Source organism: Melopsittacus undulatus, chromosome 12 (genome assembly GCF_012275295.1).
Source record: "Melopsittacus undulatus isolate bMelUnd1 chromosome 12, bMelUnd1.mat.Z, whole genome shotgun sequence".
Taxonomy (NCBI): domain Eukaryota; kingdom Metazoa; phylum Chordata; class Aves; order Psittaciformes; family Psittaculidae; genus Melopsittacus; species Melopsittacus undulatus.
Genome location: NC_047538.1, coordinates 5126279 through 5151479, shown reverse-complemented (window position 1 = coordinate 5151479; position 25201 = coordinate 5126279). Strand labels below are relative to the sequence as shown.

The following is a 25201-nucleotide window of genomic DNA, read 5'->3' as shown; positions in this document are numbered from 1 at the left end:
TGCTGAAGACAAAAGAAACAGACTTTCATGCATACCTCGAATACAGGTGGGAGCCACATGCACTGCAGTACCATTGTGGTCATCACATAGATCCAAAGAGTCTAAGTTGTTATGGCACAGTGTTCTGCTTCAGAAGCTGGTCCAGTCTGGTCTTAAAAATCTTGGCCCTAGTCTGAGTGTCTGATTATTTTTTTTCTGTTTTCATAAAAATCTGATTGTTGTGGCTTTAGATATTTGTGTGCCCATGGGCAAAATAAACTTTGCCTTCCCTTTGTCCACATTCATGGAGCTAATGATTTCAATCAGTCTGAAGCTGTACAACAACTGAGTTCGAACTGAGGGAGTCAAGGGAATGGTGCTTCAGGGCAGCTTCTAGATGTATTTTTTCCTTTTCTAGCAGCTGAAGCACCTTTACATAGTACATACATAGTACATGTGGAATACACACTAAGTTATGTGTGTATTATTGCTAATTAGATCTGGAAATGTTTACCTGGAGAGCTGCCCATTTCGCAGTAGAACAAACCAACTCCTGTTACAGTGCAGTCGGTGCACCTTCTGTGTGAGCCAACCTGAAGTTCATCCTTCATCTATTACTCAACACCGGTTACTTGTAAATACTGCCATAGTTTCAAGTGCCAGGAAGCAATCTGAGCCCTGGGTTGCTGCTTAGGGAAATGGTGCCTGTTTTGTTTTTTCATTATGGGGAAAAAACCACAACAATTCTTAGTTTTAAAAGTATTTTTTGTTATTGTGAAGTCATTAAAAAGTGGCTGCTTCTATTAGGCTTTTATCTAAGTATTAAAATGTACAGAAGAGACACTTACATGGCTCACAGGTCTGAAAATAGAGAAGACCAGAAGCTGGTCTTTGAATTTGATGTGCTTGGGTTTTTCATGCTGGAAGCAGGAATTTCACAGTGGAATGCTTCAGATTTTTGACCATTCCCTCTGCAGCTTTTTAGTTTCTCCAAAAGAATCTGATCAAAGACTGTATTTAAACACTACCTGAAGAGCTTTTTGTTTCATCATTTCTATAATCCAGCAGCTCAAAATGGCATTCTCAGATTATCCACTTCACGCTACAGGAAAACAAATAATTTTGCCCTTGTTGCAAGTAAGAGAAGCTTGTTTCTGTCACTTCACATCTGACCTGTTTTAACTTGGTTTCAAATGTAAGAACATTTATCTACAAGGACTGGGGAAGAGAAGACCAGAGAGCATGCCTTTACATGAATGGATGTGTAAGAGGAGTACTCTGGGTATTTCAGAGCTGTGGATAAGTCTGAAACTCCTCATCAGGTCTAGAACAGGGGTTGTTTTGTTAATCATAAAGAGTTTCAGAATGAATACCAAAAGAAGGATGTATGTTTGTTTTGCTTGTAGTTCTTTTGCTGCTGGGCTAAGGTTTCCCTACGCTGTAAGTATGTAGCCACCTTGGAGTGAATGGAACAGACACAAATGCAGAAGGAGCAAATGAACTTTCAAGAGGAAATAAAAACATTACAATGCAGCCCGCATACAAAGGCCGTATATCTTTAATAGTTGAGTTTTCTCTCCCTAAAGGTCATGGCTGTTAAATTCATGGTATTGAAAAATCTCTGCTTTTGAAGAGCGCATTTGCCATTTTTAATGCTAACTCCAGGGAATAGAAACTACAGGAACACACTTCAAGTTTATCTCATTTCCAGATACTGTCTAAAGGGCTTTCTGACTGAACATAGGTTAAATTTGATGCAATCACATTATGGCAGTGTTAAGTGCTGTACTGTATAGAAACGAGTAAGGTAGCTGTTTAAGTGGGATGCTTAAACAAGATGGAAGGAAAATGTAAAGCTTTCCTTCTATAGCTGTTAGACTTAGGAATGCATTACTGCAAACAGTGCATTGGAGAGGAATTTTAGGAATTGGATCTGTGGAAAAGAGAAGGTTGGAGCACAAGATGAGTGGCTTCAAGAATTCTCCATAATAAGCTGTAACTCTTGTATAAAAATCTTGAGAAGCCAGTTTAATTGATGTAATGTATGCCAAAGGATTATCTTCAGACAATAAAATACAGCACTGAGATAGGCTCTGAGACCAAGATCTATTGTAAATATCCCAAATTTGTATTTGTTTGACTACCAAATAATAACAAGGCTATTAGGTCTTAATAGCATTTATTTCAGGGCAGAATTGAATGAGAAGAAAATGCTCTTACACTGGAAGGTATTGTTGAAGTGCTCCTTGTGGGGAAACCTCTGCACAGACTGCTCTGCCCACTTGCCAGGGTGGTGGTATTTGTTTTAGTCTTCTGGTGTATTAAACACACATGTGAGAATGCTGCTTGCATTCCAAGAGGAAAACCTAATTGAAAACGTCTTCCCCCCCAACTGAAATGACTTTTTTGTATCAAAAGGCAAATCAGTGGTGCTGTTAATCCTCCTGTTTGAGAAAATGAAGGTGAATAATCCTCCCCTTTTACATTTATTTCTGTACTTTTCTGTATTTCTGCCTTTTTCCTACCTCCCTGAAAGCAGCAAGCAGGTTACCCCCAAAAATCCCCTTTTCCCAGTCTTTAGCAAAACATAAATCCTAAACCTTTGCCTCTTACAGATACTATGAGCATGTGTATCTGATGATTTTAAACAGCACTGCTGTGTTAATTGTATTGGCATCTGTCTTCTCTCTTTTCAAGGGCAGATTAAACTAAAACAGTAGGTGTTGGTATGTGATCTCTGAGCTTTAATGGAAATATCTTCATGTGTTTTTTCTCTGTCTCTGTCATTCCATCTGAGGTGTTAGTCTTTCTTAACTGCTCTCCCTGCCTTTGTCTGTCCTCCTACACGATATCTCCTCTCTCCCCGCAGGACTATGAGAGTAAGCTGCAGGCCCTGCAGAAGCAGGTAGAGACGAGATCCTTGGCAGCTGAAACAACAGAGGAGGAGGAAGAGGAGGAAGAAGGTGAGTTTGAAGCTAAAAGTAATTTGGATGTAGCCAAGCCTAAAGAAACAGTTGCTACAGTATCTTTGCAATAGATAGAAAACTTGCTTGGGAAAGCTGTGAAGAACTTCATGGTTTCTTCTTTTGCAATCTTCACAGTATAAAGATGTGGAATTCATTCTATGAAAAGGTATTTTACATCAGTAGTAGATATACATCCCCAAATCCCATAGATTCACAAACAAGATTAGTCTAACTATGAACATGATTTGGTAGTCTTGAATTTGAAGGGCTCAATCTCTTCTTGACACTAACAGAGTTCAGATGTCTTAAACCAAAATAATACTTTTGCCTTTGTTTCCTGGTTTTGATTTTTAAGTTTCTTTTTGCTCTTTGGTAGGAATTTTTGGAATTCATGCTGTGACATGTCTGTATAACTCCATTTCTGACAGTAGTTCGAGTTTATTATTCCCATAATAGTTGTTTTCATTCCACTGTTTCAGCATTTGGCTTAAAAAATTGGCAACTAATTGAAAATAATAGGAATAGAATTTATCTTGTTTTCTCTGTTTCTAATCTCCTTCCTTGATCATTACAGCTCCACTGCTAGAGGTGAGGAAGTTTTAATCCAATTTTTACTCACTGAATAATAAAAATGCAGGGTTTTGTTTTCTGTTCTTCCCTTCCAGAAAAGGTATTGACAACTTGATGATACAGTCAGCAGCAGTACTGACTACTGGGGTGGCTTAGAGAAGTCACAGTGCTTTATTTCTCTGTGTCTTTGCTCTTGCTAGTGCCCTGGACAAGACACGAATATGAACTTGCACAGTGGGCTTTCAGGAAGTGGAAATTTCACCAGTTTACTTCACTGAGGGACCAGCTGTGGGGAAATGCTGTCTATCTGAAAGAAGCCAATGCCATCAGTGTGGAATTAAAGAAAAAGGTAGGGACATGCAGAGTAGCTTTTGAATTTTCTGACTCATCAGTTTTGACTGTATAATCCTGCTTCAGACACTTAGAGTTACATGTAGTCTTGTCACCCGCTTATTAGTTTAGGCTTTGAAGGGGTTCAGAAAATCATGAGTTTCTGATTCAGGCTTCTGGCTGACTGAACATCATCCCATGCAAATCTGGTTGATATAGTCTCCTCTTTTTCATTTCCCTTGTGCTGTTCCTGTCAATATCATAAACACATGTACATATACATCTCCCCAGGGCCTTGTCTTTTCCTTTTTGCTTGTAACTTCATATGGTCATTCATCTTCCCAAGAGAAGTGGGTGCTGCAGGATGTGCTAAGTTTATAGATTTTCCAGACATTTGCTAGCTGGGACAATAAATGCAAGATATTTGTACTAAGCTGAAAAATATGCTTTATGGCATTTTGAGGGAGGAAGAGTGATGTATAAAAAGCCCAGAGTCTGCTCACAGAGATGAAAGTCAAACTGTCTTCATTCATTGCCTTAGATTAGGTGTCTGTCCCCTCTGTGATGCTGGTATCTGACTTCTCAGAGCTAAAGCAATATTACCTTTTCTGTTCAGGTGCAGTTTCAGTTTGTCCTGCTGACAGACACGCTCTACTCACCCCTGCCACCAGAGCTTCTGCCCACTGAGCTGGAGAAGATCCGGGACAACAGGCCTTTCCCCCGTACAGTGGTAGCTGTAGAAGTCCAGGATCTGAAGAATGGAGCAACGCATTACTGGTCCTTAGAAAAACTCAAGTATGTAAATATTACTGGAGAACAAAATTCCTTATATCCAAGGAGCTTCACTGAAAAATGTCACCCCTTGCTGTTCATTCTCTGTTGTTTTTTCTCTGTCCTCCCAAATGCCAGCTTTCTAGACAGTGTGGTATGTTTTAAATACCACCTTTCAAGATTTTTTGTATCAAGTGCTCCAGCATCTTACCTTGCTTCCACATTTAATTTTTGTCACTTAAGGTTAGACTTTATTTCATAAGTCTAATAAGGCTCATCACAGCTCATCTGTGCATGCTGGTTTTCATTCCTTCCACTGTAATCATTTCCTTGCTGCCTCTTACTATAAAACCTCGTGGTGTAGGGCACAATTTAGAATAAACTTAAATAAAGACTTTATGTCTATCAAAGCTACACAGATTCTGACTGTAATCTGAATAATTTTAATCACATTTTTACAAATAAGGAAAAGGCAAATGTCTTTTCCCCATTCTCTAAATACTGACTGAAGAGCTTTTTCTTCCACTAATGACTTCCAGATGAAGGATCTTGCAGTGGGAAACACTTGTTTTCTTCACTAAAATAAATAACAAAAAGTCTGTAATGGAATCCATTCACTTTTGAATTAAAATGCCAACATTTATGGAGTGGAATACAAAAAACTGCCTAAATTACTCAGTAACTTCGACGCAAAAAAGGCTATGCAGGTATTAGATGTTTAAGAAGAATACTCAGAAGTTTGAATGCAATTTGAAATCTACATAAGCTTCTGCAGTGACCTTGCCTTGTATTTAGTGGTTTTAGCCCACAGAATTGTTCCCAGAATCCCTAACGTGTCAGAGAACTAGTATAGTACCAAACTTAGGGGTATTGACTCCTCTGTTCTTTATTCTTTCTTTCCTATGTGTAATTTGGTATAGGTGTAACCAGGCTGCCCCACTTGGTGTTCCCTGCCTTATTTTGTTCACTCTCTATTAACTTTTAACTCCTGCTTTCTTGTACACAGGCAGAGGTTGGACCTGATGCGTGAGATGTATGACAGAGCTGGGGAGATGGTATCTAATACACAGGAGGAGAGTGAAAGCGCCATGACAGGCAGCGACCCCTTCTATGATCGCTTTCATTGGTTCAAGCTTGTTGGGAGGTATGTGCCCATGATCTCAACTGCTGGTGCACTGGTAACTCCTGTCAGCTTGGGATGAACTTGGACTTTGGATGTGCTTATAAACTGTGTGGCCACTAGTGTTAATTGTGTGTGGTGTCTTCCTGGGGTTTCTGATCGACTTAAAATGTAGCGAAGAGCTGAAAATCCTGTTTAGAGTGTTGCCAGTTCTGGTGTAACCTTGTAGAATCTGATTGAACCCCTAGGAAGTTACAAGTTTAGTTTACAAAAATGTAGCTAGCTAAGTTCTATCTGAAGTCACTGTGTCAGAGCTGTGAGAATAATGAACAACACTGGAAACTGAGGGGAGAAGTGGTCCAGGGCCTTACTTTTAATGTATGTGGTTCAAATAGTTTGGTCAAACCCTATGGCAATACCTGATGGGATTCCTTAATATTTCCTGATGTCAGCTGCACCTTTACAGTATTTTCTATTTACAAAAATACTACGTGTTGAAAATAAGAATTGTAGCTGTGTTAAATGGGTATGCTCTCAATAACTGTATGTTCAGCCATGTATATACTCACTTTTCATTTGCTTTCTGCTCAGTTCAAGGATGCTCTCCTTCCTGACTTTGTTAGCAAGCCCACCCTTTACATTTCATTGCAGTCCAGATGGATTGAAGCCTTTGCTTGTCGCTCAGGTGGTCTCTGTGCAGCAGATGGCTGTTAAATGAAGCATTCTTCTTTCCCCTCCCTCTGTTAATTGGTATTCCATTAACTGATATCTAGCTCCCCCATATTCCATGGCTGCGTGAATGAGCGTCTTGCTGATCGCACGCCCTCCCCCACTTTCTCCACGGCTGACTCCGACATCACTGAACTGGCTGATGAACAGCAGGATGAGATGGAGGACTTTGATGATGAGGCCTTTGTGGATGATACTGGCTCCGACGTTGGAACTGAGGAGGGATCAGACCTCTTCAATGATGGGCGCGACCCGTTTTACGACCGATCCCCTTGGTTCATTTTAGTGGGAAGGTTGGTGAGGTTACTGTGAGAATGGCCAAAAGGGACCAGCTCTTGCTGTAGACTGCAGTGGCTTTGCCGTGTGCTGCACAGAATAGCTGTCAAGCCAGCCTAAATATCTATATACATAAATTGGAATTGCTGGAGAATGGCTATAGTTTAATATTAAGTTCTAATTTCCCATGTCAGAGGCCATGAAGACCTAAATAATGAGAAAATAACCCTTAGGTGTGACAATGTGAGGAAATCTGTTTCTAGAGAACTGTCACAACAGAGAATGAATGTGGTTTTGCTTGTGTACAGTATTTGAGCATTTAGAGAATGCTCTATTTATCCATTGCAAGGTCACTGAGCTAGTACTGTACTATGTGGTTATTCCATAGAAGAGAATTTCACAATATGGTGGAAGGTTTCCTAAGTCCAATCCAATAAATCCATTTTTTGAAAACTCATCTAACATCTTCTGTCTGAAGAGAAAAGGTGGCATGAGGAGAAAGAAGAATGGTCCTTTCTGGATGAGGAAAAGAGTATTATTTGAGATGATTTGGCTTCTCAGATGATGCATGACTCTTGGTAGCGAGTATTAACATAGTGAAAGGTGAAGTTGCAATAAAACAAGTGATACTTCACATGATTTCTTCACAGATCATCTTGCTCAAACATGTTATTCATTACAAGAAACGTTATTTAGGGACTTTGTTTCCTTATCTTCTGCTCCCCCTCCCCCAGTTACGCCTTTTCCATCACTGTAAGCCAGTCTATGTTAAAACAATAAGGGTTACCAGAGGTGTTGTATAAAACAGAATGCAGGAGCTTGCCTCCATCCTTGTCTGTGATGAAGCAGGGAAGACTCATGGTCAGGAAGGCAGGTTCTTTTTGCAGCTTCCTCAAATGCAGGAAACTTGCTTGCATTATTTGTGAAAATGAAGGGCTGAGTTTGTCAGTCTTTTACCAAGCTTTTAGGTCAGTTTAGCTATATTGTCTAGCTTCATTCTTTGTCTGTAGTGGACCTATTTATAAGCTGTGCTTAAAAGTTGGAACTTCCTTGATCTAGTCTTTGAAACAAAAATTACAGTTACTAAAGATGCAGGAAATTGCATTAATCCTCTTTGATCTCTGTGAATTTGTGCCCTTACATGCAAGTGTCTAATAATGTGTTTTCTAAAACTTAATCCTTTCAAGTTAATCTGATCCACAAGAGTCAGTTTGGGAAAGCCATCTTAACTGGCTTGGATGTGGTCATCTGCTAGCTGTTTGCAATGACTGGGACTGCTTTCTGATACCAGTGCTGGCATCCCAGCACACTCTCCTGTCATGTGTTCTTTTGGAGTGGGACCTCCAGTGCTTAGGAAAAAGTGGAGCTATTCATCTTCATTTCACAGGCTCTTCAGGAAGCACAACACAAGCTGAGCAAATAGATTGTACAATGGAAACAGTTGTGCTTCCTGGCAGTTACACAGCTTGCTTCCCATTTCCATGTATTATAAAGAATACTGAGCTCTGCCTGTACAGACAGACATACGAAGCTGCAGCAGTTAAGTTTGAACCATGCAAGCAGCACATACTAAAGAACTTGGGCTGTAAATTGCATCGAGGAGTGAAACTTCATTTGTAGTATCTCTGAGTAGACAGCTGAATGACTTTTCCCAGTTGTTGGTTTCTATTCTTGTCTGTTTCTATTCTTGTTTTGGTCTTTTGTGCTGATTCTGTCACAGAAAGCAGTTAGGCTGTTCAGCACCACTGAGTAGAAACTATATTGATTCCCCAGTGTCTTGCATGAGAATTCTACTTCTGAGCAGTGTGACTTACAAATATCAGGGGTTATGTCCATCTACGTAGATACTGTCATGAGCACAAGGTAGCATTGAATGTATAACAAACCCCAAGTCCCTTAACACTTTAAACTGTGTTCTGGTTTGTATGTTGTGGAATGTGTAGGACAGAAATAAAATAGGCTTTAATACTTTTTTTTCGGGGTTATCAACAATACTGAGTCCAGGTCATGAAGGAGAGGAGGAGGAGGAATCGACTGCATAGTTATCCAACTCCTTGGGCATCACAGTATTTCCTTTACTCTCTGTGCTGTGACTGTCTTATTTGTACCTATTAAAGAGAAGGAAAACAAAGAGCTGGTCCCTTTAGCCATCTCTTCTGGCATGCTGGGCTATCTTTAAAACTGATTCTATTTAGTGGTGTAACATAGCAAGCATTTGCTATGTTTTTAAGGGAGGTGGGAAAGGACTACGGGGCATTTTATTTGAATCTTAAATTGATGTGTTTATTTAAAAAATATGTCATCCTCCTGAGTTCTGTTGGTTTTGTTTTGACTTTTTCTTTTAAAGAAATTTGTGTTTGTTAAATTTAAGTTCTAGTTTTGTTGTGAGTATGCCATTTACCTCACCAATCTTTCTGCTAATACAGCTCCCCCTCTTTCAGTCTGCTGGGCTAAGGTGCAGGGGGACACTTGCAGATAGGATGCTGGGGGAGTGAGAGTGCTCCCAGATGTGGGAAGAGGAGGAGGAGAGCCTTAACATTTCATCCACTCTTAACTTGGTACTGTCTTGTGATGAAGCAGATGGGATGGCACGGGAAGGCAGGATTGCTGCATAAACCAGTTGTTTTCTCTGTACAGCAAATATGCTCTTTCTCCCCATTCTACAGAAGAGATCCAGCATTATCGGCACCAAACAGGAGGCTTAAAACTTTTTGCATGATTTGCTTTTCTTTCTCTAAGTTAAACTGATTCCAGGTGACTGAATGGAGGGAAGTTAAGGAAGATGAGAAATACTGTATTTTTTACTTGGGATGGTCATTGAACTGAGGTGACAGAATTGGAGTTGCACACAAAGCTGAATGCTCTGGCTGTCATGTGTTGAACAGCAACTTTAGCCATGCAAATAAATACCTGTTTTCATTTTTCATGCAATTAATACTTTCCACCAGTTTGGCTTTGAAGTAGGAATGCTTCTGTAATGACTGCCTCTTTTAGTGAGTGAAGCTGCCACATACATATCAATGCAAAGCTACGTGGATCCCTTTCTGTTGGGGAAAAATGTTCTCCCTACCTTGAAATGTGGTTTTCAAACTGCATATGTTTTCCATGTTGAGCATATGACTACATAGTTTCCTGAGCTCCATCCCTGGTCCAGTCCGAGTGAATGATCCCAGTTTATTAGTGTGAGGGGCTGTTTTCTTTCTGGAGGGATGCTGCTTTCTCAAAGAGCAGCACCTGCAATTGCAAAGTTAAAAATGGAAATCTTTTTTTTTTAAAGGAAAAAAAGAGTAATATATTAAACATTCAATTTTGTTACTTGAAATTTAGTCTCTTCTCCCTCCCTTCCCCTGCTTTATCAGTGCTTCCCTCACTTTGGAGCAGACTGAAGAGGAATTAGATCCTAATCATAGTCAAGTGTTACGTTGCAGTTGTTCTTTTTGTTGTTGTCATATGGTTTTGTTCATTTTTTGTTGTTTTGCTACTTTTAGAGCCTTATTAATCATTCTCTTCTCTATTGCATTTTGTCACCACTTTGGTTTTTGGTAGCATTATTTTTGTCCCTTTAGTTCACAACTGACACCTGTTTGACTACCTTGCCATTTCAAGAGCATTCATTCTGGGAGCGGGCATGTGAAACCAAGGAGAGGCATTCACCTTTTCTAGCTCTGGTCCTTAGCTGTGTGTCACAAGGAACTGAGTTTGGATCAGTCTTGCTGTGTTCACAGAACAAATTCCAGAGCTGATGTCTCCAGATAGAGGCAGTGAACATCTTTATTTCTCTCTCAGTCCTCTTGTGTCATGCAGGACTTTTCCCTCTGAATATTAAACAGTAACAGTTATAAATCTGAGTAATTAACTATACTTAATAATAAAGACTAATAAAAAGGACTGCAAGAAGGAAACCTTAAACAAATGACTGGTGTTTAGTGTAACTTAATATGCATAAATTCATTAATTGCTTAGTCACTTTAAATGCAATGGTTGGTAAAACTCTTGCTTAAATTTCTATGCATGCCAGTACCCTTCTGAACTCTGAAACAGCTCCCTTAAATCAAGCCTTTCATTTGTTCCCTATGTTGAGAGCCATTCTGTACTTGACTCATTAGGCTTCTCAACATCTAACGTTTTCTCATCACACTGCAGTGTGGTGTTGTAAGAACTCTTGCAATTCATTGCAGAAGTTAAATAACTTCATAACATTAGTCTAACTTTTAATTAAAGATCTGTACAATAAGACTTGTTAACTTACTGTTCCAAACCAGACCCTGCTTGATTATAATTTCAAAGGTTAGTGTTACGGCAGGATCGTCCAGTACTGGGCCTAAATGCTGCTTTTCCTATTGTAAATTGTGATTTCTAAGTTATTGCTTGAGAATTCTGTTGTGTTGCTTGGTTTGGTTTTTATATAAAAAAAGGAAATAAATATAATACTCCTGAAGATATTTAGCTGTGAAGACCATCAGTCTTCCACTGTTCATACACCCAGTGAATCTTCCAAGAAACCTAAGAGGTGACTTACAGTTTATTGGAGGTTTCTGATTACTGTCCATGTGGTGTTATCAAATGAACATAGAGAGAGAAGACATTCAGTCAGTCTGTTTTGAAGGGTGTTTTTACATGTTCAGTAAAACATAGGAGGCTGTGTGAACACAGTAGATCAATTCCCTTTTAATTTATCACTTCATACCACTCATGGGGTGGGAAACTCAAACAATTCTTTATAATCAGTAGTTCCTTAGATTTTTGTCATCTTGCTAACAGCTCCATTTACAAGTGTGGTACATCTAAAATTACCTTCTTTAAAGCCATCATCTTCAATTGTGTCTTCATATGTTCTGTAACTCACTAATATAAGCCCTGTGTCTCCAGTATACTCTGATTTAGAGCATTTTATGGCTTTACTTAGTTCTGACACTGCTGCAGAGCCCTGTGTGGACCATATGGATACGTGGCCACAGTGCATAAGTGGAGTAAAGTAGACTGAAGATTTGAATGTCCCATTAGCCAACCAAATACTGCAGGCTGGTTTTGCAGATGTTTGCCTAATGCTGTTTGTGTTTTCTTTCCTTCCTGTTACCAGGGCATTTGTATACTTGAGCAATCTGCTGTACCCGGTGCCTCTTATACACAGAGTAGCTGTCGTTAGTGAGAAGGGAGAAGTACGAGGATTTCTGCGAGTAGCAGTGCAAGCTATAGCAGGTGAGATACTCTGAGCTTTATGTTGCACCTCTCTGGTATGCTATGAATAGCTGCAGCTTTAAAAAATGGGCAAAGAAATCAAACCTCTCTTTTCTATACTCAAACCTGAATAATTTTAGTGTTGCGAAGAACATTTGTTCTTTATTATGAACTTGCTTTTGATTTTTTTCCATTGGTGTGAATCATATGGACCAAGCATGAATAAACCTGGAGATAGATCAGAAGCTTTTAAAATGATGGTGTTGACCTCTGAAGTTTATATCTGGCAATTAATGTAACACTGCTTTTGAAGACAGTGAAAGGGCTGACTACTGTCAGTAAGTCTAAAAGCTGAAAACTGAGTGAGGGTTTTCTTTCTGGCCTGCAGTATGAGCATAGTATAAAGAGTAATCAGCAGCAGTTTTCCATTTCATTGCCTCACTAAAATGTGTTGGGACTTAGAAGCTGCTTTAGCATACTGTTTAATCCCCAAGAATTACCAGCCCTTCAGAAGAGAAGGGTGGATACATGGGGATGGTAACTGCTTCATCCAGCTTTGAACTGTTGTTGTATGTGTGCCAGAGCTTAACTGTAGTCTGCTAGTCAGCAGCTAATACACTTTTCCAGTATGAGGTGAGCTAGTTGAGTTTTATTGCTGGTAGTTAGCCATGTCGTGTCCATGCTGGTGAGAGCACAGATGCTTCCTGTAATTTGCCCTTTCTAGCAGTGGCTAACTGCCAGCATTTCTGTATTCTTTAGATAGGGTAACCCTGGAAGTTTTGCTCTCCATGGGAACCTATAATGAAATCTCAGACTCTGAAGAAGTGTAAGAATCACTCTGGCAGGGACCAAACCAGCAAGTGAAATAAAATCTATTTAATGTGTACAAAAGTCCCATTTCTAGTTTGGTTTGGTCTCCTTAGCATTGACCAAATATTTCCAAATAAATGCTCTATTTATCCATCCATATAAATAGAACACACCATGCCTAATAGAAATTTAACTGGGGACATCTGAAAGAAGGCCATGGCATTATTTGGTCTCTAAGCAAAGCTTTGGAAGACATTCTAAATCTTGGGATTTCTCCTGTAAGCATGTATTTACTGTGGAAAAAACACCTGGTGTTTAAGCAGGCCTCATTGTTCCTCTCCACAAAGAGGAGGTTAGATGGACAGGCTAAACAGACAGGACCGCCCTTCAGAGTTATAAACATGCACTTATAACACTTGCTAATGTTACTGCTTAGTTTATGGCTACAGAATTTTAGATGGCAGTTTAAATCAATGTAAGTATCCACTTTCATGTTGGTCATTGCATTATGGTATGTTAATTTACCTCAGGTATAATAATCAGAAGCAAATAAATAATCAAAATCAGTATAAAGTTGTTTTGCATTCAAAATTCTTTAAAGTTAAGTATATTCATGATGCATCTTCAGAGCTTGTCTTGTTGTTTTCCCACACTTGAGCTCATGGTGGACAAATTTCTGCTGTGATTCTTTCCAGCACTTACTCTAATCTGATGTTGCCTGACTGGAATGAGGCCTCTTCTGCTTTACGGACTGGTTTCCATTGTAATCAGAGTTTCCATGTAGATAACTCAAAGGGTTTTTCCCTCTCCTCCCATCATTGTTTTTTTCCTTTCTGTTTTTTAGCTGACGAAGAAGCCCCAGATTATGGATCTGGCATTCGACAGTCTGGCACAGCTAAAATCTCATTTGACAATGAGTATTTTGATAAGGTACAAAGTCTTAAACTTGAGTTACGTTTCCTTGAGTGCAGTAGTTTGTGCTTCTAAATAAAGAATCAGTATTGTGGGGGAAGAAAGGGATGTCAGAACCAGTCTGTTACATGCTACTTCATTTAATGTTTCAGAGTGATTTTTCTTCAGTTGCGATGACTCGTTCTGGGCTGTCATTGGAAGAATTAAGAATTGTGGAAGGGCAAGGGCAGAATTCAGATGTTACAACTCCTCCAGAGGAGATCAACAGAATGAATGAGCTGGGTAAGCAAGAAGTATATAGTAGTTTTGGAGAACTGAAGGGAAAACTGAAGGTAAATCTGGGACACTTCAGTCAGTGATAGAAAAGGGTTCTGAGTGTCCTTCAAGAATACATTGGATAGGGAGAGGTGTAACTGATGGGTTGCATGTGATACATGCTGGAGTTATTCAGTTGAAGAACACTTGAAATGTACAAAAACTGTTCCCAGGTGTTTTGATCTTTTGATTATGTGCAAATATTTTGGGCTTAAACAAGAAAGTGCGATGGGACTAAACTGTTCCTGAAGGAATATTTTAAGAAAAGAAAGGGCAGAGTGGGAGGAGAAAAAGAAAAAAGTGGTTTCATGTGGGATTTTTGTGTCTCCTGTAGACTTGAAGTCAGCCACTCTGGATGGGAAGATGACTATGGAAGGATTCACTGAGGAAATTGGTGATCACTTGAAACTGGGCAGTGTGTTTACCTTCCGTGTGACAGTGCTGCAGGCCAGCGGCATCCTTCCTGAATATGCAGATATTTTCTGCCAGTTCAAGTAAGAATTTGTCCTTATTTACACTACCAAGTAATGGTTTGATAGTGCAAATAATAGTGGGCAATGAGGGTCTCATGGAAAGCTTTTTACATTGCTAGCAGTGTGGTATGGAGGAGAAAAACACCTTGTCAGTTAGTTTTCCTGTACGAGCAGTACCTGCTTTGTGTGGTGGTGTTAGGGAATAAGGGTTTGCAGAAAGGAATTATGAGTCACAATGGACTCTGCAGAGACTACCTGTAGATATCTTAAGTTTTTGCTTTGTAATGGCTTTTAAGGTGAAAAAAATGGTATTAGATTGTGCACATGCTCAACTGGAATGAAAGCTGTAAGATCCTTGAGTAACTCAGTAGCTCTCAAGTAAGTGTGTTTTGGCTTAGTCCTTTATGAAAGGGAATGAAAATTAGCAGTAATGGACACAAAGCAAGCACAGGAATGTGGTCTCAATGACTTGGGACTCAACTGTTTGTAAAGTCCTAGCAGAAAAAATAGGGGTTTCCTTTCAGTGTAGGGTTCACAGCACAGCAATCTTCACTAAATCGTTCTGTGGAGGTTTATTGTTGGGTTTTTATTTGTTTGGTTTTTTAAAGCTTTTTACATCGACACGATGAAGCTTTCTCAACAGAACCCCTCAAAAACAATGGTCGAGGGACTCCCCTTGGGTTTTACCATGTTCAGAATGTAAGTAAAACTTCACATGAATAGTAAGTGCCTGTTTTAGCACTGGGACTTGATTGTATTCTTACTATAATCATGAGAGGTGTATGGGAAAAGGGGGAAAGGAGAATATTAAGAACAGACAGCAGGAGGAGTGATCAGGTGGAGAAAGAAGAAAATACAGAATGATTATATGTGGCAGATTTAACTCTCCTGTTTCACCTCTACTTCCTGCCTTTGAATTCTCTATTTCCTTCACCGGATGCTCAATGAAAGCAATTTAGAATTCAGGAAATAAAATCTATGTGAATAGCAATGCTTATGATCCCAGATGAACTGGATATATCTATTTTTATGAACTATGTAATACTTCGGTTATATGTAGCCTCATATTGAGGCTTTCATTTTCTCCTTTATCAGAAAGTAGAATTAATGCCTGAACCAAAAAGGAATTTCCTCTTTGTATGTCTGATTTTCTTTCCTTACTTTTCCTCCTAGATTGCTGTGGAAGTGACAGAGTCATTTGTGGAGTACATCAAAACCAAGCCTATTGTGTTTGAAGTCTTTGGGCATTATCAGCAGCATCCTCTCCATCTACAGGGACAGGATCTCAACAGGTATTGTTCACTATTCTGGCATAAAGGCGGTTAGTGATTGTGCTCAGGTGAGCTTTGCAGTGTGGGCAGTACTCTTTCATACTGCTGATATTATATAGGCACACCCTCACAAATAGGATTCCTGAGTGAGGTGGTAAGAGAGCTGGAAGCAGCCTATTTACCCAGTATAGTATGCGTTGTTAGTGAGTGATGGAATTGCTCTGCCAGCTCAAACATGAAAAGCTGTTTTGCCAATACAGCCGTATCCACCCTGCACTTTGGGGATAGAATATTATACTGAGAACTAGGGTGATGATCTCAGCAAGTTCTGGTAAACCTTAACAGTGCTCCAAGACACAGTGTACTCTCAGGGCAAGTGGCCTGATGCATAATGTCAGATAACAAAAGAGGAGAGGCAGAAATTATGGGGGGGAAAAAGGATTCTCAACCTCTTGGCATTCTAGTGCCAAAGTTGCTGAATTTTTGGAATGGGGATAGGACCTCTAGTGTCTTAAGTCCTCAAAGTTTAAGAGGCAGAGAAAGCGGGTGCTGATTTTAAAAAGAAATGCCACCTGAGTCTTGTCCTTTCCCTTAAGTTATTTTGGGAGGTGTCTGTTACCTGCTTTAATTTTCAGTTCGGAATAGGGGTAAAGTGGCTGGAAATTGTAAGTAATTTTTTACTGAGAGCTAGGATTAATTAAGTTAGAATAGGAAAAGGACATAAGTCAGTCTGAGACGTGCTGGGTCCACTTGTTTTCCTGGCAGGTGATATATACCTGTCTTTGTGGGAGGGTCAAAGACAAAAATGGGTGGTAGGACTGTTTGGGTGTCCGTGTGTACATAGATGCACGTGTGAATTTGTATATAACATTTATGTTTAGGTGCCTCTGTATTGATAACTCTTCATTTCTCTATAGCCCTCCACAGCCTTCCCGAAGATTCTTTCCTCCCCCTATGCCACTCTCAAAGCCAGGTGAGAACAGTTCTCTAACTCTGTACATCACATGTCTGCTCCTGAAGGTTGTGGTGTATTCCTGAGCTATTCAGGACACCAAGAAATGTAAGGAGTGGACATTGCAAAGGGCACTGGAGATACCTGCTGGCTGTCTTTCCTTTTATGTGTTTTTTTCAAGCTCCTCTTGCAGGAAGTGCTTCTTGGCTCATTAAAGGGCAGAATTTCATTCCTGAAGGGGTGACCATCTTCCATGAGATCTGGCTATGGCTCTTTATGTGCTTACTGAGCACTTCACTGAAACTTTGCTTAGACATTAACTGCTTCATCTTTTTGCTCTCTAACATTCTTGTTTAGTTGGTCAGTCTTACTGAAATGATCCTTGGTTTTCTTTGCTTATTTGTAATACTGCATGCTGAACTCTTGTGCCTTTAATTTCATTTCACCTTTTAATTTCCTCCTTCTCCAGCTTTCTCTCACCTGCATGTTTCTACCATCCTTTTTTTTTTGTGTGTGTTCCATTCCCTTTGCAGACCATGAAAGAAAAATTGAGTTGATTAGGTATCTTATGTCTGGCTATGTAAACGTGCATGTGCTGAACACGTTATCCGAGCATGCCAACGTGCTTGCATCCTCTGCCGTGGCTGCTTTCCAGGATGGAGCTGACCAGCTGCCACCTTTTCTCTTTCTGCCTGTTCCCAGTTGTCAGAGTGAGCGGGCTCCTAAACGAGATGGTTAGTAGCCAAACTTGATCTATGGTAGATGTAGAAGTAGTTCCACAACGTGCTCCAAAATTCCTTCTTCCTTTACTGTGTAGTATTCTTGGGACTAGAAACTGCCATGGTTGTAAGCATGGAAGGATGATGCTGTGCTTAAATTGAGGGCTATTCTAGAAAGAACCTTATAGAGAGTCTATAAATTCCACTGTGCTAGGCTTCACAGATTTTTCGGTATCAGTGGATCTATTCCCTGAAACATCCTGGATCTTTGGGTTTATTTATGTATTCTATACATAGTTTTGTGATATTGGGATGCCTGATGCTATATATGAAAAACCAGCTGTCTAGAGGAAGCGTTCTGCTGTGTTCTGTATGGGTTTCCTTTTTGTTTGTGTTCTTGTTTTCACCACTAACAGTGCTGTTCCTCACAATAAAAAACCCAACCAACCAAGCAAAAAAACCCAGCCCACACACTGGTTATTAACTGTGCCAGAGCAAGTCCATGAGAACTTCTAGAACTGTTTAATTAAATGTGTCTTTCTGTTGTCTTTCTCTTCTGGTGCTTTTGAGTTTCTCTGCTCAGCAGTAAATTTGAGTGACTTGTGTGTTTGTTCCTCTGGCTATCGATGGCAGAGTCCAGTGTAATGAGTTCACATGCTATATGGTATGATGGGTATAAGAGAGTGACTACCTTGAGTAATGAATGGGAAGAGTAAATGGTGACACCGAAGCTTGCTACCTAGCATGATGGAGTTGTGGTGCTGTAAATAACTGATCATAGTAAAATCTGTCTCTCTGAGGAAGGTGCTATTTTACCCAGAAAAGGAACAGAATTCTTTTTTATTATTATTACTTTTTTTGGAAGACACTGCACATGCACACAGTCAGGGACCTTTGCCTCACTGGGGACTGCTCTGCCCTTCCAGTGCATGGGAAATTCAGTCATGGTGGAAGCTGAGGGATACATAAGAGTTGTGAAGATAGGAGAACCTAAAGAACACTTGAATAGGGAAGAATGGGGCTTGAGGGTCTAGAAGGGAGAATAATTATTTGGCTTAATAAAAGCAATGAGATTAATATGTGAAAGGATGAAAGAATAGAAAATCAATTGCAGAGTTACAAAAGTACCTGTCACAGTGCACAGGAACTAAGCTTTTAATATGTTCCCATTTATAAGAATGAGTGAAAAGATAAGTCGTGTAATGGTAGCTAAAAGTTGTGGTGTAAGTGTGTGTGAAGGAATATCAGGTTATTTCTAGGTTTTCAGTTACCCCATTCAGTTTTTTAACATGGTTTATCCCTGTGTTTGCATGAAAGGAATTAGAAAGGATCTGGCCAGGAGTAATCACTAGTACCAAAACAGAAGGAGCTCAGAGATGTACTTTGGCAGGATTATGGCTCTGGAATAAGTCTTGTTCAGCTTTTTTACATACACATTATCTAAACTGGCACAGGAGTCGAGCAGTTTGTAACATGCAGAAGGGACGACTGAAGCTTTTAAGTTCCTGATTTTCTTTTTCTTCCTCCCCCTTTCCTTGTGTGTGGAAGGGGAAATGTACTTCATGGGTGAGTACTGTTGTAGGTGAGCAGACCTAAGCAATTCTAACTCACCATTAAGCCAAAAAGTAGCTGATACACACTTGGAAACCTCTTTTTCTGTGGATCTAGGAAGACTGCATATTTGTACAAGCTTTTTGGATATACACTTTTGATTCATTATTTAACTTTTTTCTTTACTAACTCAGATTTAAAAACCAACACTTTGATAAATAATATTTGCTGTAAGCAAACATTTTCATGGAAAAAGATGTGGTCTGCACATGTATATAGGATCTGGGATCACTGAAATGAGCCCTTGGGTAAGCTTCACTTGTTCAGTTTTTGTAAATACATTTTTTGCTTTCATTTCTTTCTTTCAGTGCCAGCTACAAAGCTCAATCCTCTGAGCAAACACAGCTTGGGCCAGAGTGTGAGCAAGTATGACCTCCTCGTGTGGTTTGAGATCAGTGAATTGGAGCCAACAGGAGAGTAAGTCCAGTATTCATCTTCTATGCTTCTTGAGAACACTGATTGATGGGAGTTTGATCTTTTACCCTTTGTCCCCCTCACACCAGGCTCATGTTTAGCAGTTGTTATCGAGCAGTGGCCTGGCTGGTTTGTAGTTACTGGGTCTGAATTCAGCTGGCATTTATTGCCCCCATTGGAAAGGACTGAAGAGGTAGAATGATCTTTCATGATCCTGCCACTTGGAAAAGCCCCATGTGCACCAGCTGAGCAGGTGCTGGGAAAACTTACCCTACTTAGGCCATGAGTTCAGATTCCTTAGGTCCCTAGAAACTTTATGCTCCAGGCCCTATTTTATGTTCACCTCTGCTACAGAGAAGGGTTTTTCCTGACAGGTCCTTAGGGATTATATTGAAAGCAAGTTCCACAGAGTTATCCAGAAGTAATGGAAATACAGTGTATGATACTTCTGTATTTCACTGATACAGTGGTGCAATAGAGTCCAGTCTGGGAGTCAGTAGACACACTATTCTTTCTTCTGTTAGTATGTTGAGGATGCAGAGTAAATTTGCTATGCTAAAGCATATCTTTCCTGCCTGTTGATTTCACTGTCTCACACAGGTATATTCCTGCTATTGTGGACCACACTGGAGGCCTGCCCTGTCAAGGGACATTCCTGCTTCACCAGGTACTAATGAAGGCTGTAGAACAGCAAGTTTCATCTCTGAGGGGTGTTAGAAGGCTAATGACTGGATTTTGCATCTTTCATGTCTTCCTCTGTCCCACACAGCTGCCTAATGATAGCTGTAGGGTCAGTCATCTTTCAGTCTGTAGTTAGCGTGATAGCTTTGGGCTATGAGGAGAATATGTTTGGCCCCTAGTCTGTTGCTTATCATTCCACTCATGAAAGATTAAAACCTTTTAAAAAGCAGGAACCTTTGGGACCAGATTTGTGCCTTCAGAGTTCTCCAACATCTCTAGCAAGGCCACAGAAGGATGACATGGACTCAGCTTTCATTGATTCTTTCTCACTGCATGTGGCTATGAGACAGTTCTACAATGTGATCAAGTCTTAGTGCATTTTAAATACCTGTAATAATCCTTAAGGATAATTTGTCTTTAGCTAGATTCTAAAGATAAACCTAGTTAAATATCATTTATGCATTTTTGTTAGTTTTTTTCTACTCTCACATTCTCAGGTCCTTTTCATAGCGTTTACCTGTGATTTGCATTTCTTCTCTGTTTTTAAAATGATAGGAACATTTCTTATAGGCTAGAAATAATAGCCATGTTCTGATAATTTCCTTATTAAAAATGAATAAAAATATTAGTTCTATATATATATATATATTACTTGTGTCTTCAACAGTTACTCGCAGTTCCAACCTTCTTCCCAGCTATCACAGAATTTTATTGTATTGTAACAAATACATGTAACAAAGGAGGAGAATGTCTACATGAGTGATTGCTTTCTTCTAGTAACTTCTTTTGGTGTATACAGTTGTTGTTTTGGTGTATATACTTTAATATAAGTATATAACCACACGTTAATGGATTTGTTTGTTTAGGTGGTCAATTCTGATATATCCCAGGGACAACACACATCTTTGAGAGAATAGCAGCAATTTCAGGACTGTTTAGATTAAAAACTGCATTTGTGTAATGAGGAGATAGAAATGTTATTGCTGTTACATATGAGAATATAATGTTCCTCTGAAGTTAATTGTGGGGCCATGAAGTGCGTAGGTGCTTATTCACAGTTACAGGCTAATTTAAATGATCTTGGTTGCTTCGGTTTTGCAGTATTAGTGCTAAATAGAGGATGTTTGTGTTTTTGTGTGTGTGAATACTTCACCAGCTTTTTGTTTTTGAACTCTACCAGGGAATCCAGCGCAGAATCACAGTCACCATTATCCATGAGAAGGGCAGTGAGTTGCACTGGAAAGACGTGCGAGAGCTGGTTGTTGGTGAGTCTGTTGTTTTACATGTTGCTATAGAAGGAAGAAAAAGCACTAATGGTAATTTCTCTTTGTATCAGATTCTGTCATCTTTGTAACTATTGGCTGTGAGAGGAGGCTTTTGAAAAGGATCCAGAAGAAAAACTTAAGTTTTGCAGTTTCCACTCATAGTTGCTTGTTAATCACGTAGTCTGTAATGATCCTTGAGGAAACAAAGTCTTTCTGTGTTGAAGATTTAGTTTTAATTGATCCCCCTCCTACCTTTTCCAGGGCGTATAAGAAATAAAGCAGAGGTAGATGAAGCTGCTGTGGATGCTATTCTGTCCTTGAATATTATCTCTGCAAAATACCTGAAGTCCTCTCACAGCTCCAATAGGTAAGTGAATAAATTGAGCACTCTGGCAGGAATCTAAAATTTCTTTGACCTCTGATGCATTGTCAGGATGTCTGGAAAGCTGGGAATGTTGCTGATTTTTTACTGTAGAATTCCATAGGCACAGGGTGTTGAAGTGGAGAATGAGTGTTACCATATACTCTTGCTAAGGCTGAATTCCATTGGTCTGTGTGGAGGGTTTCTAATGCATTTGAATTACTTCCCATGTGTAAGCACCATAAAGGGAGGATGGAAAGAAGCAGCTTAAGGGAGCCTTAGAATTTAACCCAGAACTTTTAAACTGATATCAAGGTTTGTTGTTAGAATAGAGCATTGAAGTACAGGGGTAATCTTGGGAGTGTGCTTATGGAATTGTGCACACCTGTATTATTACTGGAGCGAGCATGTGACAGTTTAAGCGAGAGCCATGCTTTGTAAATTCAGCTTCCCAATTTGTGGGTTTATACACATGTATCACAAATTGGCTCCAGTTCTGATAAGGAGGGGAAGCTCTTCTCTATGTATCTGCAATCGTGGGCGACAGCATGGCCCCTATCTGAGAGGTTTCTTGCTGCTGTCTCTCTCATTAGGTTGCATTGCTGTATAGATCAGTCAGACTCCACATTGTTTTGCTTCAGTGTCTGCAACAAAGGGCAGGGAAGCGGAATGCTGCATTGCCAGCACAGCCTCTCCCTGTTCTGACATCAGCCAAGTCACTTGACCTCTCCTGGCTCTGTTTAGCTGGTGCAAAGCAGGAATATCTCTGAAATTGAACTCTGAATGAGGGTTTCTGAAGGGGAGGGGGTTGTTTTGGAGCCCATCTCTGCTGCAGCTGCTGAATGCTGCAGGCAGTGTCCTTCTAGGCACCAAAATGGCTTCTTCCCTCTCCATTAGAGGCTTGGACTTTGAAATTCCACTGCAATATTAAAGGTGGAATCAGGATGCCGCTCCTGCAGCTGAATGTCTTCCTGCCACCTAGTGTCTGTAAACACAGACAGTGCCAGGGGTTAGCAGTTACTCTGCTCCCACCGAGAAGTGTGTCTTTTCTATTTAGTGTGTTTGGATTAATGGATCAGTGTAACTGGAATGTTGCTGGTTTCAAGTCTGATTCTCTTGCATCTGCAGTTGGCAAGCTCTGTACTTCTGTTCCCTCACAATTGCAAGGAATTCCTGTATAGCTCTGTAGTTTCCTATTAGATTGACCACTCGTGTGAAGGATGAATGTCAGTGAGATGAAGCTGTTGACCACATCTTACCAAAATGCCAAGGTTTATTTGTGGGATGAGTGTATGGCAGGGTGGTGGAGTGGGACTGAAGGCCTGGTGAAGGATTGTGTGTGTTTTATGTTTGCTCATTGTCTGCAGATTTGTTTCCTGGTTGGTGTGGTTTTTTTGTTTCATTGGTTTTAAGTCCGCTTACTCTGTTCCTTTCAGCTGTTGCTTTTCTCTTCTGCTTTTGGCTGGACTAACTGAAGCTCTTTTCATGTTTTCACAGGCTCTTTCTTGATAAGGATATGCCTAGGTATTTTCTGTTTGCTTGCTTTGTACATAAAGCATTCTGTTTTCAAGAAGCTTTATGCTCCATTTGTATTGCTGCCAATTCCCTTTTAGCTTTTACTAAATTCTGTTAGCACTCCTCTTAGCTCCTCCAGAAGTAGTATACCTCCTCCTCCTTTGTGTCCGGGGTTTATTCAGGTGCAATTTAGTGGGGCAAACTTTCCTTCACATGGAAGAGACAGCTTCCTTTGAGTCTTTCTGATTCTCAAAATGTGCTGTCAGGATACAGTCCCTATTTGTACTCCTTGCTATTTTCTTCCTTTGTTCTGTATAAAAGAACCAAATTTGGATTTCTTTCCTGTCTCTGACTCTAATTCTTGCTGTGTTTGAAGTACCAAGTAAAGGACAGAATGATTGGGTTACTTGAAATTCCAGCTCAGAGTTGCATGGAACAAAAAGCAGTGGCTGCCATGTGACTGTCATTCAACCTCTGTTCTTAGGTTGGATTTGCATCTGAAATTTAACCATGTGGCTGCTACTTCTTAGTTTACCAGTTGGCAGAGAAGCGAGACATGGAGTAGCTGCTCAGACTGGATCCCTTTTTCACCTTCCAGACTGGGTCAGAGCCAAGCATTCTGGCTGCACAATCTGGGGCAATCTGCACTCTTTCTGTGTTCTGCTCTTTGAAAAAGAGAAGACTTTATCTTCAGTGCTCTCTAATGCTAAAATCCACCTAAAAATCAGTTCTAACTATACACTGGAGCCTTTAACCTGCTTTTCCTGTTTTCCATGCTTTGCTTGTTCTGTGTTACATTTCCCCCCTGTGCTATTGACTGTGCTAAAAGAAGTTTGATCACTTCTGTTTGTTGTCTCCTTTTACAACTATTCTAGCAAGTTCTGATTTGGACAGGCAAGAGGCTGTGTATTTAACTTTCTGGCTAGACAAAACCCAGTGGAGTGATTGTCTTGAAGCTGTACTTGACTTCAGCTTGAGTTTTACCCAGAAAGCATCATTTTGCTGAAGAGAGGCATTTAGCTCTGCAGCAATGAACTTTTACAGCTGTGTCCTCTCCTCATGATGAGGAGCTGTGTTTGACAGTAGTGCAGAGCTCATTCAGGGGTGAGATGCACTGACTTTACCATCTGTGGACACCAGGTTTTACTGCTGTTTGTTCCAACCATGTAGTAAATCTGGAGCTTGCTAAATGTTTGAAAGATTGCTCTTATAACTAAGACACGATGGAAGATTAAAACACAGAAAAGCAGCACAGGTTTGTAAAGGGTCAGAGGACAACCTGTGGTGTTTGCCTAATCTCACTCAAGTAAGGATGATTACATTACAGTGCCTTTAAAGTTATCACTTAGCCTTTAGAATATGCTTCTGTGTGGCATTTTTAATAGAAGCAGGACATGAAGTGATTTCTGCTTCAAATGCAGTGTATTTAGCAGTATTCTCAAATGATACTGACTGCTCAGCTCATGGTGTCTCAATGTAGTGGCTGAGAATTGTGTAATTTGTAGCAGGAAAAGGGATTTTGGGAAGCTCTGAGATCAGAACTCTTTGTTTCTGATACGTCTGCTCTTGGGCTGCTGCTTGTTTCTCTGTGATTTGGGTTTTGTTCTCTTTCTTCCACTCCCACCCTGCTTTTTGTCATTTGTCTCTTGTTTTGTTTCAGTTGGCCTTGGGCATTAGTAGAGAAGCTCTTCAGAGATAGAACTTGTTTTAAAGAAATACTATCATAAAGCACTTTCTTGCTTTTAGTATTGCATCATTTGGACTTGGAATGGGATGGAGAACCTCAGTGACAAGGGGATTTGGGAGGGAAATTATATGGAAGTGGTGAAGAATTCTTTTTCTGTTACCAGTGTAGAGAAGTGGGCTGTATTCCTGAGTAAGGGTACATAGGGCTTCTTTCCAGAGGAACCTACATGGAGTCAATCTCTACCTGTGATAAAGGAGAAAGCTCATTTCCTATACTCTCTGTTAGAGAGGAGGGTG

General features: G+C 40.1%; 1 protein-coding gene across 1 annotated transcript in view; it reads left to right on the top strand.

The window, feature by feature from the left end:
* Positions 1–25201, top strand: part of KIF1B (kinesin family member 1B) — a 93438-nt gene that overhangs the window by 56140 nt on the left and 12097 nt on the right. The window contains exons 22-36 of the mRNA XM_031044266.2: positions 2849–2942; positions 3716–3864; positions 4462–4640; positions 5623–5760; positions 11822–11940; positions 13574–13659; positions 13794–13923; positions 14291–14450; positions 15038–15128; positions 15603–15721; positions 16618–16673; positions 19291–19399; positions 19997–20063; positions 21258–21342; positions 21604–21709. Of these exons, the coding sequence (XP_030900126.1) occupies positions 2849–2942; positions 3716–3864; positions 4462–4640; positions 5623–5760; positions 11822–11940; positions 13574–13659; positions 13794–13923; positions 14291–14450; positions 15038–15128; positions 15603–15721; positions 16618–16673; positions 19291–19399; positions 19997–20063; positions 21258–21342; positions 21604–21709 (1688 nt within the window). The remainder of the gene's footprint in view (positions 1–2848; positions 2943–3715; positions 3865–4461; positions 4641–5622; positions 5761–11821; positions 11941–13573; positions 13660–13793; positions 13924–14290; positions 14451–15037; positions 15129–15602; positions 15722–16617; positions 16674–19290; positions 19400–19996; positions 20064–21257; positions 21343–21603; positions 21710–25201) is intronic.